Raw genomic sequence first — 13209 nt, 5'->3', positions numbered from 1 at the left:
GAGAAATGACAGCATGGCATGGCATTGCTCTGAAAATGAGAAGTCCCCACATGTCCCGGTTAAAACTGTGGCCACCCTTTTGCCATAGCTGCCTTTGGGTGGGCACTGCAGAGGGCCCATGGGGCAATGGGAATTGACACGGCGACCATAAAGGTAAAGGTCCCCTGTGCAAGCACCAGGTCTTTACGGAGTGGTTTGCCAGTGCCTTCTCCAAAGGAGACCATAGCCAGAGGCAAAAGGGCTATTAGACCTGGGCTGATTGAACATTTCTCCCTCTCCCCTAACACTGGGGCCATTTATACAGGGTCGATTCTGCTCCTCGCTCAATGCTGATTTTTTAAAATCCGACCTTTAAAATGACTATTCACGGTCCCGATGCAAGAGGAGAAAGCCAAACAAATTCCAAAAGAAGAAGGCTTTCTCTACCACTTAAGGGAGAATCAAACCGGCTTACAATCACCTTCCCTTCCCCTCCCCACAACAGACACCCTGTGAGGGAGGTGGGGCTGAGAGAGCTCTAAGAGAGCTGTGACTAGCCCAAGGTCACCCAGCTGGCTTCACGTGGAGGAGTGGGGAAACCAAACCCAGTTCACCAGATTAACGTCCACCACTCTTGTGGAGGAGTGGGGAATCAAACCTGGTTCTCTAGATCAGATTCCACTGCTCCGAACCACTGCTCTTAACCACTATACCATGCTGGCTCTCTCTGGGGGATTTGTTAAATTGCCGCAGCTCCACCAGCACTTGTCCAATGGTAAGAAAATGCCTTTTTTTATAGGTCAATGTTATCTGCGCAGTAGCCTGGTCTGCCCCAGCAGGGATCTGCCTGGGCCTTTGGCCTGGCAGGGCGGGAGATGACTTGGTGCTATTTCAAGAATTGGAAAGGGAAGGACGCCTGAACTGGAAAAAGGAGACTCTCTGGTGGGAAAAAGGGCGTTGAAAGGACCCGCATCTAATGGGATCGAGCAGGCAGGATGCCAGAGGGCCCCCTCTCCCTTTATATTGGCCCAAACCCTCCTGCCTCTGCCCAAGAGAGTATTTGAATGCAGATCAGGCTTTAAATATTCAAACACTAGGAAATTGAGGCGGGGGGAGAGAAATATTTCAATCTCCCTGGACATTTAGCAGTAGACTTCCGAGTTGCAAAACGTCAGGAGAAAAGTTTCAAAGGGAGACTCCAACGTGAAACTTCTGGAATTCACATCTGGACTAGTACTGTTATGGGGAGGTGAATTTCTTTTTCTGAAATTCATTTAAAAAAAAGATTTAGCCATCGATTCCTCTTTTTCTCCTTTTCCCTCTTTTAAGAGGGATTTCTCTTTGAAGAGAAGTCAGGGCAGCTTTTTGTATCTTTCAGCCCTTGCTGATTTTTTTTTTTTTAATGTGGTGTTCTAACAGGACAGAAAGCTTTGAGAAGATGTTGCTGCCTCTGAGCATCTGCAGAGTGAAATTCTGCAGAACCCCCCTTCCTGCCCATTCTCTCTTCAAACTTCTCTTCGATCAAAATGGAACTGATTACAAACTGACTGCAAATTCTTTAAAAGGGGGGGAGGGAGGATCGTTGGGTTTCAGGGAGAAACTGGGTAAAGAGGAATTAAGAGAATTTCTCTTAACTCCCCTAGATTTAACACTATCAAGCTTGGGCTCAAGAGGCTCTGGGAGTTGCTGCTGACTCATCCTGGAGAAGAAGGGTTGGTTTGAATATGCCGACTTTCTCTACCACTTAAGGGAGAATCAAATTGGCTTACAACCACCTTCCCTTCCCCTCCCCACAACAGGCACCCTGTGAGGGAGGTGGGGCTGAGAGAGCTGAGACTAGCCCAAGGTCACCCAGCTGGCTTCATGTGTAGGAGCGGGTAAACAGATCCAGTTCACCAGATTAGCCTCCGCCGCTCACATGGAGGAGTGGGGAATCAAACCCAGTTCTCCAGATTAGAGTCCACCGCTCCAAACCACCGCTCTTAACCACTACACCATGCTGGCTCTCTTGTTGAAGTTTACCAGCCCGATTCAGTTTCATCCTCCTTTGCCAATTCAGTACCAGGAAAGAGTGGACCACACACCCACCACAGTCTGTCAGCAGTCTCCCAAAAACCTCTGCCATAATACAAGTGCCCATTTTTAAGACACCACAAGTTTCCAGGGGCTTCAGACCTCAGCGGACTAACATGCGTGGGAGCAGGGGAGACAGATGTCTTTATTTTGTATTCATTCTCCTTCATTTCTACTCCCAATGGGGATGCAAAGCAACATACATCGTTCAAGGTCACCCAGCAAGACCAGGGACTCACGCCTGGTCTCCTAGTCCATCACTCGAGAAACTCTGGGTCTCCGGGATGGGGCTCCTGTGCTTCTGCAAGCTGACCCTGTTTCGCAAACGGCCAGGCGCCGTGCCAGACCCTCGGCCGCCGCTCTCCTGGCTGACGCTTTCCCCGGGCCCTCTGAGACCGAGGGGGCCCGCTCGGCCTCGCTCGGCCTCCTCCGGCCAGGCCCAGAAGCAAAACAAACAGGGGGGAGACGTTTCCCCTCATCTGGGAGAACAATGGAGCTTCTGTGGGCCTGTTGTGCGAACCCATAAGTGGCGGCCGTTCCGGCAGGGCAGGAAGGAGCCAGGAGAGAGGAAATATTCATCAGCGCAATCTAAACAGTGGCGAGAGCCTCGCCCCACCCCGCCGAGGCAAAGGCCGAGCTGCCGAGGGGGTCCGGCCAGTCGCCGGAGGCAGCCATGGAGAAGAATCCCTACACCATGGCCAAGCTGGGCCTGGAGAGCAACGGCAAGCTGCACTCGCAGCGGGACTGCGGCTTCTACGCCAAGTACGTCTTCCTCTTCCTCTCCCTCATCCAGTTCCTGATCATCCTGGGTCTGGTCCTCTTCATGGTCTACGGCAACAACCGGGCCGCCACCGAGAAGCACCTGCAGGGGATGTCCATCTGGCTGCAGGAGTGCCGCGTCCAGACGGGGGCCCTCGCCAAGGAGAAAGCCAACCTCACCAGCCTACTGAACGCCAGCCGCGTGGAGAACCGCCAGATGATGGCCGAGGTGAAACGGCACAACACCAGCGTGAAGTTCTGCCTGGCAGAAAAGGTCAGTCTTCGGTTTCGTGGTCCTCTTGGGAGGGGCTGTGGCTCAGTGGTAGGGCATCTGCTCGGCATGCAGAAGGTCCCAGGTTCAATCCCCGGCATCTCCAGTTAAAAGGGACTAGGCGAGTAGGTGATGTGAAAGACCCCTGCCTGAGACCATGGAGAGCCATGGAGAGGGACCATGGCTCAGTGGTAGACCATCTCTTCGGCATGCAGAAGGTCCCAGGTTCAATCCCTGGCATCTCCAGTTCAAGGGACTAGGCAAGTAGGTGATGTGAAAGACCTTCTGCCTGAGACCTTGGAGAGCTGCTGCCAGTCTGTGTAGACAATACTGACTCCGATGGACCCAGGGTCTGATTTAATAGAAGGCAGCTTCATGTGTTCATGTGTGTTCATGCGGGCACCCTGCCGTCTGCCATGCTGGGAGAGAAGCTGCCATTTCCAGCTAAGATTCTCCCCATCTCCAAACGCATTCTGGATTTGTGCTGGGGTCTGCTCCAAACGGAGACCTGTTTGAATCCTCGTTAACAAGGGTTAGGCGGGTTGCAACCCGGGAGAGGGCCTTCTCGGTCAAGGCCCCAAAGCTCTGGAACTCTCCCTCCAGGGAGACTCGCCTGTCCCCTTCTGTCGCCGGCTTCTGCCAGCGGGAGAAGATTTTTTGTTTGTTTGTTTCGTTTGGCATTCCCTCAATGATCCCTCCTTCCTAACCAATGTTTTAATTACTATTTTTATGTTTTGTGTCCATTTTAAGTATCTTTTAATTGTTTTCATGATTTGTGCTTGGGGGAGGGGGTTGATTTTAATGTGTTAGTCTGTCTCTAGCAGCAGAAAAGAGCAAGAATCCAGTAGCACCGTCAAGACTAGCAAAATTTCTGGCAGGGTATGGAGCTTTTGTGAGTATCTGAAGAAGTGAGCTGTGGCTCAGTCTTCTCCTCTTCAGGCTAAGCATACCCAGCTCCGCCAACCTTTCCTCATAGGACTTGGCCTCCAGACCCCTCACCATCTTTGTTGCCCTCCTTAACCGCCTGTCATTCATCTCACCCAGTTGCAGGTTGAGGCTCAACCCGTTTTGCCTTCTGCGATGGCAACAGTTCTCCAGGCCCCCGGGGCAGAGGAAGATCTTTCCCAATTCCGGCTCCCCGAGAGTCTTTCAACTTGAGTTGCCAGGGGCTGAACCTGCAGCCTTCTGCAGGCCAAGTCAATGCACATTAAGTTAGGTGTAAAGCAATAGATGGACAGTCAGATACAGGCAGGTCAAGTAACGTTATAAAGAAGCCTGCCAAAGGGAGAGAAGTTTGGACTGGAGAGAATTGGGGAGGCTTTCCTCCAAGTTGCGTTCACCCTACCATCTCGGCTAATCCCTTCCCCGCCCCCCATCCACCCCCTGCCCCTGGGAGATTTGGAGCGCTTTCGAGCCTTGAGGTTCCAGCAACTCTCTTGAATTGTGCCCAGCTTAACTAAAAGCAGCATTCCCAGCCATCTTGAACACATGAAGCTGCCTTATGCTGAATCAGACCCTTGGTCCATCAAAGTCAGTATTGTCTACCCAGACTGGCAACAGCTCTCCAGGGTCTCAGGCAGAAAGAGGTCTTTTTTACATCACCTACGTGCTTAGTCCCTTTAACTGGAGATGCCGGGGATTGAACCTGAGGCCTTCTGCATGCCAAGCAGATGCTCATCCACTGAGCCACAGCCCCTCTTCTTTCCCAGTCCAGCATCAGCCACAGGGAATAAACATCTCATGATCTTTCTCTAGGTGAAGGTACAGGTACTGCTTCGGCAGGCAGAAAGCACAATCAGCAGCTACCGGGAGTGCTACCAAATTCTGAGTTTCTTCAACGCTACCTATCCAGGTAAGAAAGCCCATCCCAGCGGGGACAGCTCATCATAGAGAGGATGCTGCGGAGTTGTTTTCTTTTGCCCCAGATGGTCGGACCAGAAACAACGGGTTGAAATTAAATCAAAAGAGTTTCCGGCTAAACATTAGGAAGAACTTTCTAACAGTGAGAGCGGTTCCTCAGTGGAACAGGCTTCCTCGGGAGGTAGTGGGCTCTCCTTCTTTGCAGGTTTTTAAGCAGAGGCTAGATGGCCATCTGTCAGCAATGCTGATTCTATGACCTTAGGCAGATAATGAGAGGGAGGGCAGGAAGGGTTGCATCAGCGCTTGGCTCTCGTGGCCCTTTCTTACATGCCCAGGGAAATGCCAATCGCCACTTTGGGGGTCAGGAAGCAATTTTCCTCCAGGCCAGATTGGCCAGAGATCCTGGAAGGTTTTTTTGGCCATCTTCTGGGCATGCAGCAGGGGGTCACTGGGGGCATGGAGGGGGGGAAGGTAGTTGAGAATTTCCTGCATTGTGCAGGGGGTCGGACTAGATGACCCTGGTGGTCCCTTCCGACTCTAAGATTCTATGATTTAGAGGCAAAGGCCCAAGAGCTCTTCTCCTGGATCCGTCTTTCCACCCGACTTGTCAGCCACCTCCCCACTGCACCTCTAGGAACAGAAATGGGCAAAGTCCCTCGCATTCACCTGATTTAGGTAAGGTAAAGGTCCCCTGTGCAAGCACCGGGTCATTCCTGACCCATGGGGTGACATCACATCCCGCCGTTTACCAGGCAGACTTTGTTTACAGGGTGGTTTGCCAGTGCCTTCCCCAGTCATCTCCCCTTTACCCCCAGCAAGCTGGGTACTCATTTCACCGACCTCGGAAGGATGGAAGGCTGAGTCAACCTTGAGCCGGCAACCTGAAACCAACTTCCTTCAGGATCGAACTCAGGTCGTGAGCAGAGCTTGGACTGCAGTACTTGCGGTGGGGCCTCCAGGTCTGTCACAGGCCTTCTGTCTCCCCTCTTACAAGAAACCACAGTAACACAAGTCAAAATTCACAACAAAATATACACTTCAATTCACGTAACAATCTATATACATTGGAGTTCATTTCACATCCAAGAATCAACAGTAATATCTAATTTCTCCAGTAACGAAATAAAGTATAGTCCCTTATTGCATAGGGAGCATGCCAGTGATGATAAGCAAAAGTGAATTGAAGTGTATATTTTGTTGTGAAATTGACTTGTGTTACTGTGGTTTCTTGTAAGCCCTTCTGTGTTGGATTTTGTTACTACAATCCATGTAACACAGAGGTGCCATACTTTTGGCTAACCACCTGGAGGTTGGCAACTCTACTCACAGGGTCATTGCGAGGATCACGGAGAACAGGGAATAGCGGTAGAAGACAGAGCCAGGATACAGGATGATCTTGACAGGTTGGAGAAATGGGCTAGAATTAATAAAATGCACTTCAACAAAGACAAATGTAAAGTTCTGCATTTAGGTAGGAAAAATCAAATGCATAATTATAGGATAGGGGAGACCATTCTGAGCAGTAGTGTGTGCAAAAAGGATCTTGGGGTCTTAGTAGACCAAGCACTGAAGCTGAGTCAGCAGTGTGATGTGGTAGCTAAAAAGGCAAATGCGATCTTGGGCTGCATCAACAGAAGTATAGTGTCCAGTGTTATGTATGTATATAGTTAGGCGATATGCAGGGGGAACTTAGGAGCTTGACCGACCTCGTGTGTCCTCCCCACGCGGACTTAACATCCAGAACACATGAAATGCTGGTATCGCTTTACTCTGCTCTGGTTAAACCTCACCTAGAGTATTGTGGTCAGTTTTGGGCACCACAATTTAAGAAAGATGTAGACAAGCTGGAATGTGTCCAGAGGAGAGCAACTAAGATGGTGAGGGGGTCTGGAGACCAAGTCCTGTGAGGAAAGGCTGAAGGAGCTGGGTATGTTTAGCCTGGAGAGGAGAAGACTGAGAGGGGATATGAGAACCATCTTCAAGTACTTGAAGGGCTGTCATAGAGAGGAGGGTGCAGAGTTGTTTTCTGTTGCTCCAGAGGGGCGGACCAGAACCAATGGGTTGAAATTAAATCAAAAGAGTTTCCATTCTAGACATTAGGAAGAATTTCCTAACAGTTAGAGCGGTTCCTCGGTGGAACAGGCTTCCTCGGGAGGTGGTGAGCTCTCCTTCCCTGGAGGTTTTGAAGCAGAGGATAGATGGCCATCTGTCAGCAATGCTGATTCTATGACCTTAGGCAGATGATGAGCGGGAGGGCATCCTGGCCATCTTCTGGGAGTGGAGCAGAGGGTTGCAGGGCGTGTGTGGTGGGGAGGTAGTTGTGAATTTCCTGCATTTTGCAGGGGGTTGGACGAGATGACCCTGGTGGTCCCTTCCAACTCTATGATTCTATGAACCACTTTGGGTCACCACTGAGGAGAAAGGCTGAGTATAAATGAAGTAAGTAGGCCAACGCGTCTGCTCATCCCTCCCTGCCCTCTGTGCTTTGCTGGTCTCCCGCAGACAAAGTGAAATCTCTCCAAGAACAGCTGAAGGCCAAGTCTTTGCAGGCCGAGCTGGAGAAGAAGAGCTTGGAGCAGGAGAACCAGCGCCTGCAGGCCCAAGTCAAGAAGGCCGAGCAGGAGGAGGCGGCCTGCCAGCGGGAGGTGCTCCAGGTCAGGACCCAGGTGAAGAAGGCCGGGGAGCTCGAGCACCAGGTGATGGGCGAGATGCAGGCGGCCAACCTGCACCTGAAGGGCATGGTGGAGACGGCGCTGCCCAGCCAGACCATTTGGAGCTGCAACACGGAGGAGGTCCGGAACCTGCAGACCACGTGCAACAATCTGTCCAAGCAGCTGGACGGCTACATGGCCACCCTGGGCCACCGGCTGGAGGACAGAGTCAACACCGTGGCCCAGGATATCGCCTTGCTGAAGAAGGAGAAGGAGGCCTGCGCCCAGGGCCAGCAGGATCTGAGCAGCAAACTCAAGGCCCAAGAGCAGCAGGCCGCGCAGGAGAGGGATCTTTGCAGCACCACGAAGGCAAAGATCTACGCCGAGCAGCAGAAGCTCTTCGACGACAAGGAAGCCCTGCAGCAGGAGCTGGACAAGATCAAGCAGAAGTGCTGGGTATTTATTGAAATTGGTTTCAAATCTGGTCCCTGGCGCCGTGGTTCAGGCTGGAGGGTGGCTTGAACTAGGGTTGCCAAGCTCCAGGAACTAGCCGGAGATCTTCTGCTATTACAACTGATCTCCAGCCGGTAGAGATCATCAGTTCCCCTGGAGAAAAGGGCCGCTTCGGCAATTGGACTCTTTGCCGTTGAAGCCCCTCCCCTCCCCAAACCCGCCCTCCTCAGGCTGTGCCCCAAAAACCTCCCGCCAGTAGCAAAGAAGGACCTGGCAACCCTAAATCCAGAGGTTGACCACTGCTGGACATGGAGGCTCCATTTAACTATCATAGCTAGTGGTGCTGATATAGACCCTTCCTCCATGAATCTGTCGAGTTTTCTTTGAAAGCTGCCTCAGCCAGCCCATCTTGAGGCAGGGAGTTCCACTGCCTGTTTCTCAAATTGTAACTCTGGATTTGCTTAGAAGCTTCTCAAGGGTTCCTTGACGAGAAGATCAATGGTAGCAGATGTGTTTGCCCCACATTTCCAATCTCTTCCTGTGATATTTCTTTCTGTAGGCACGGCTGTACTCCTTTTCTCCCCACTGGGGACTCACAGAAGTTGACTTTAAAAAAAAAAAAAACACCAGAAACGTGTATTTTAAACATTAAAGACAAAAATATACAACATGAACTCCGGGGCAGAGCCCAGATCGACCGGGCTAAGCAGTCACAGCTACGAGCCAAGAGCTATTTGGCTCTCACCTCTGGCTTAAATATCTGCAAACAGGAAGGGAAACAGAAGTTCAGCCTGCAGTAAGCAAAGCAATTCCCCTCCCTGCCAGCAGCCGCTGGGGTAGGATTGCCAGGTCCCTCTTCGCCACTGGCGGGAGGTTTTGGGGGTGGAGCCTGAGGAAGGTGTGGTTTGGAGAGAGGAGGGGCTTCAGTGCCATAGAGTCCAATTGCCAAAGCAGCCGTTTTCTCCAGGGGAACTGATCTCTATTGGCTAGAGCTCAGTTGTACTAGCAGGAGATCTGCAGCTAGTACCTGGAGGTTGGCAACCCTATGCTGGGGTACAGTCTAAGTTGCAGTTGAGGGTAACGATTAGGCCCAGTGGTAGGGTTGCCAACCTCCAGGTGGGACCTGGAGATCTCCTTGAATTACAACTTATCTTCAGACTAGATACATCAGTTCACCTGGAGAAAACATAGGATTGCCAGCCTCCAGGTACTAGCTGCAGATCTCCTGCTATGACAACTCATCTCCAGCCGATGTAGATCAGTTCCCCTGGAGAAAATAGTAATGCAAATCAGTCCTGGCTCCAAAAACAAAACACTCGCATTCTTTTCCTGCCAGATAACAATGCGAACACACCAATGAATATATTAATTATTTTTAATTAAATTGTTTTAAACTTACTTTTACCCGGGTGTTATAACAAGTTTTTTTTCCCTTGTGGAGGCAATTTGTTATATTAACATCGCTTCCAGGATGAGGTAATTGATTAAATTCTTTGGTTCTTGTAGGTTATCTGGGCTGTGTGACCGTGGTCTTGGTATTTTCTTTCCTGACGTTTCGCCAACAGCTGTGGCAGGCATCTTCAGAGGAGTAACACTGAAGGACTAGTGTTACTCCTCTGAAGATGCCTGCCACAGCTGCTGGCGAAACGTCAGGAAAGAAAATACCAAGACCACGGTCACACAGCCCGGATAACCTACAAGAACCAATGAACTCTGACCGTGAAAGCTTTCAACAATAGATTAAATTCTTATTTGTTTATTTATTTGGTAAAAATAAAATACTTTTTTTTAATTTTCTTTATTTTTTAAGATTTGAATATTGCTATGTAGAGCAACCCTAACTCTTTACTCAGTGCATATTTCTTGTATCTTAGTAATGTTTCACTGTGGTATATTGTCCATATTTGATGACCACTGAAGAAGACATAGTCGAAATGCGTCTGATCAAGCATTTCTGATCTGTTTTGATATTTTATGTATATTTAGATATTTTGTCAATCATGCATTCCTGTTTTGTTTTGGTATTATATGTAGACAGAGATAGTTTGATAATACATTTAATATACATATATATGTACGCTCTTGTTCGTTTTCTGAACGTCTTCCTTCCTCCATCAAAGTAAACAAAAATAATAATAAAATAATAAAAATAAAGAATAAGAAGTTGCAGAGGAACTATATATATATAGTTCCTCTGCAACTTCTTATTCTTTATTTTTATTTTTTTATTATTATTTTTGTTTGCCTTGTTGGAGGAAGGAAGACGTTCAGAAAATGAACAAGAGCATAGTTTTCCTTTGCAAGAAAATTGCAATTCAAAGATTTGTTACTGTTATTCCCCACCCCCATCAAAAATAAACAAATTATAGAATCAGGTTGCCATTCCTCTGTAAATCAAGTTTGTAATTACCCCCCATAACCCTGAGGTCTGTCTTTTATTCTACAGGCTGGCCCTCAGCCAAGGGTGCCTGGGGCTTCGGGCGGCACAAGCCCTTTTGGCAGCTTCCCTGGGAATTTCAACCCCGTAGTCCCGATGGCCCCTAACGCCTTCAACCCGCATTGGCCAAGGGCCGGAGCCCTGCATGCCCCGCCTCGCGCTTTCGGTGACCTGGGGCCACACGGGAACCTGCCTGCTCAGCGGAACTCCACACCACTGGGAAACGTTGGCTCCCACAGGACTTCCAGCCACACCGGTGAGTTTGCCACTCCGGGGCAATGATGGGCGAAAACGCACGGTCACTTTATCCTCCTTTAATCCGTTTCAGCCAGGATTCAGCCAGGATCGAACGCATGCTTTTCGCCTAATGTGCATTCAATCCTGGCTAAAACAGGGATTAAAGGAGGATAAAGCGACCATGCGTTTTCGCCCATAATGTCCTAGAGAAGAAGAGTTGGTTTTTATGTGTTGACTTTCTGTACCACTTAAGGGAGAATCAAACCGGCTTACAATCCCCTTCTCTCCCCCTCCCCACAACAGACACCCTGTGAGGTGGGTGGGGCTGAGAGAGTTCTGAGAGAACTGTGACTAGCCCGAGGTGACCCAGCTGGCTTCATGTGGAGGAGTGGGGAATCCAACCCGGTTTCCAGATTAGCATCCCCTGCTCACATGCAGGAGTGGGGAACCAAACCCGGTTCTCCAGATCAGAGTCTGCCGCTCATGTGGATTCGAACCCGGTTCTCCAGATCAGAGTCCGCCACTCCTAACCACCACTCTTAACCACTATACCACGCTGGCTCTCAGAGATGCCAGGAGAGGTCCTCCCCTGACCCGGCAGTAGTCCTTGGTGCGATCAAGGCTATTAAGAGGCTTGGGAGACATTGGCGTGGAAAAGCAAGAGGGAGGGGTGCCAAAGGGGGGCCGGTGTTAGGGTCTGGAATAGGGTTGCTAACCTCCAGGAGGGGGCCGGAGTTCTCCCAGAGTTGCAGCCGGTCTCCGGACTACAGAGATCCGTTCTCCAGAGGGCAAACTCCATGGCATACCATAGATCCCAGGTGAAATCCCTCCCCAAAATTTTCTCTCCACAGACAATGCCCCTGATCTCCAAGAATGTGACAGGCTGGAGTTGGCAACCCTAGTCTGGAACCTAAGGGGTCCCAGGTTGAGGGGGAAGCCGTGGTGTTCCTATTTCCCAAGACTAGTATTCATAGCCCTGTCTGGGTCGGGGTAGAGTCAGGGTCCCGTGGGTCCTTAAGTCAGGGGTACAGCATGGGATAAGGGCCTGTGGATCCCCAGGGCTGGGAGAGAGCGTGTGTCAGGGGTCCGTGGGTCCCTCTGTGAGGGGTAGAATGTGGGTCAGGGGCCCATGGGTCAGGGTAGAGAATGGGTAGGGGCTTGTAGCTCCCTCAGTCGTGGGTAGGACATGGGTCAGAGGGCCCACCTGTGAGTCCCTCAGTCAGGGGTAGAGCATGTAGGGTTGCCATCCTCCAGGTACTAGCTGGAGATCTGTTATTAGACTGAGAGGGGATCTGATAACCATCTTCAAGCACTTGAAGGGCTGTCATAGAGAGGAGGGGGCCGAGTTGTTTTCTGTTGCCCCAGAAGGTCGGACCAGAACCAAGGCGTGGAAATTAAATCCAAAGAGTTTCCATCTAGACATTAGGAAGAACTTTTTAACAATTAGAGCGGTCCCTCAGTGGAACAGCTTCCTCATGAGGTGGTGAGCTCTCCTTCCCTGGGAAGTTTTTAAGAAGAGGCTAGATGGCCATCTGTCAGCAATGCTGATTCTATGACCTTAGGCAGATGATGAGAGGGAGGGCACCTTGGCCATCTTCTGGGCATGGAGTAGGGGTCACTGGGGGGGGGGAGGTAGTTGTGAATTTCCTGCATTGTGCAGGGGGTTGGACTAGATGACCCTGGTGGTCCCTTCCAGCTCTATGATTCTATTCCAACTGATCTCCAGCCGATAGAGGTCAGTTCCCCTGGAGAAAATGGCCGCTTTGGCAGTTGGACTCTATGGCATTGAAGTCCCTCCCCTCCCCAAGCCCTGCCCTTTTCAGGCTCTGCCCCAAAAACCTCCCGCCGGTGGCGAAGAGGGACCTGGCAACCCTAAGAGCATGCGTCAGAGGCCTGTGGGTCGAGGTAGAGACTTTTGCTCTTGTCAGGAGGGAGCGTTCTTCTGCACGAAATGCTTATCAATGTTTGCTTCTTGTTTAGGCCACACCAAGCCGGAAGAGGGCAAGAAGCCTGTTGGGGCCGACGCCATTTCCCCCTACCAGCCCCTGCTGAAGCCCGCCGGACAGCCCAGGTGCTCTTGATAGCTTGTGCTTGTAAAATGTTAACTCAGTGGGTGGCGCCAGGGGCGGGGCTTGTCTGGCCAGGGGTGGGTCTTGAGTTTGGGGCAGATCCAGGTGTCCCTTCAGCACCTGGGGGTGTTGCCCATTAAGACACCCCCGGCACTCCCTTCTTCCCCGGGACTAGCAGGAGTCTGCTGTGACTGCAGCAGAGGCTTGCAAAACTTTGCAAGACCTGAGCTGCTTGGCTGATGCAGCCGTGCTTCGTTCAAGCTGCAGGGAGGAGGGGTCGTGGCTCAGTGGTAGAGCATCTGCTTTGCATACAGGAGGTCCCAGGTTCAGTCCCCAGCATCTCCAGTTAAAGGGACTAGGCAGGTAGGTGATGGGAAAGACCCCTGCCTGAGACCCTGGAGAGCCGCTGCCGGTCTGAGC

General features: G+C 50.9%; 1 protein-coding gene across 1 annotated transcript; it reads left to right on the top strand.

Annotated features, from left to right (window-relative positions):
* The first annotated feature begins 2701 nt into the window (after positions 1–2701).
* PLVAP (plasmalemma vesicle associated protein) lies at positions 2702–12801 on the top strand. Its single transcript, XM_056867596.1, has 5 exons — positions 2702–3085; positions 4838–4934; positions 7445–8049; positions 10493–10739; positions 12701–12801. Exons 1-5 carry the CDS (start codon positions 2726–2728, stop codon positions 12799–12801), a joined length of 1410 nt encoding a protein of 469 aa, XP_056723574.1. The 5' UTR covers positions 2702–2725.
* Positions 12802–13209: the final 408 nt, after the last annotated feature.

This window comes from Euleptes europaea, chromosome 2, assembly GCF_029931775.1.
Source record: "Euleptes europaea isolate rEulEur1 chromosome 2, rEulEur1.hap1, whole genome shotgun sequence".
Lineage (NCBI taxonomy): Eukaryota > Metazoa > Chordata > Lepidosauria > Squamata > Sphaerodactylidae > Euleptes > Euleptes europaea.
This window is presented reverse-complemented; position numbering and strand designations above follow the sequence as displayed.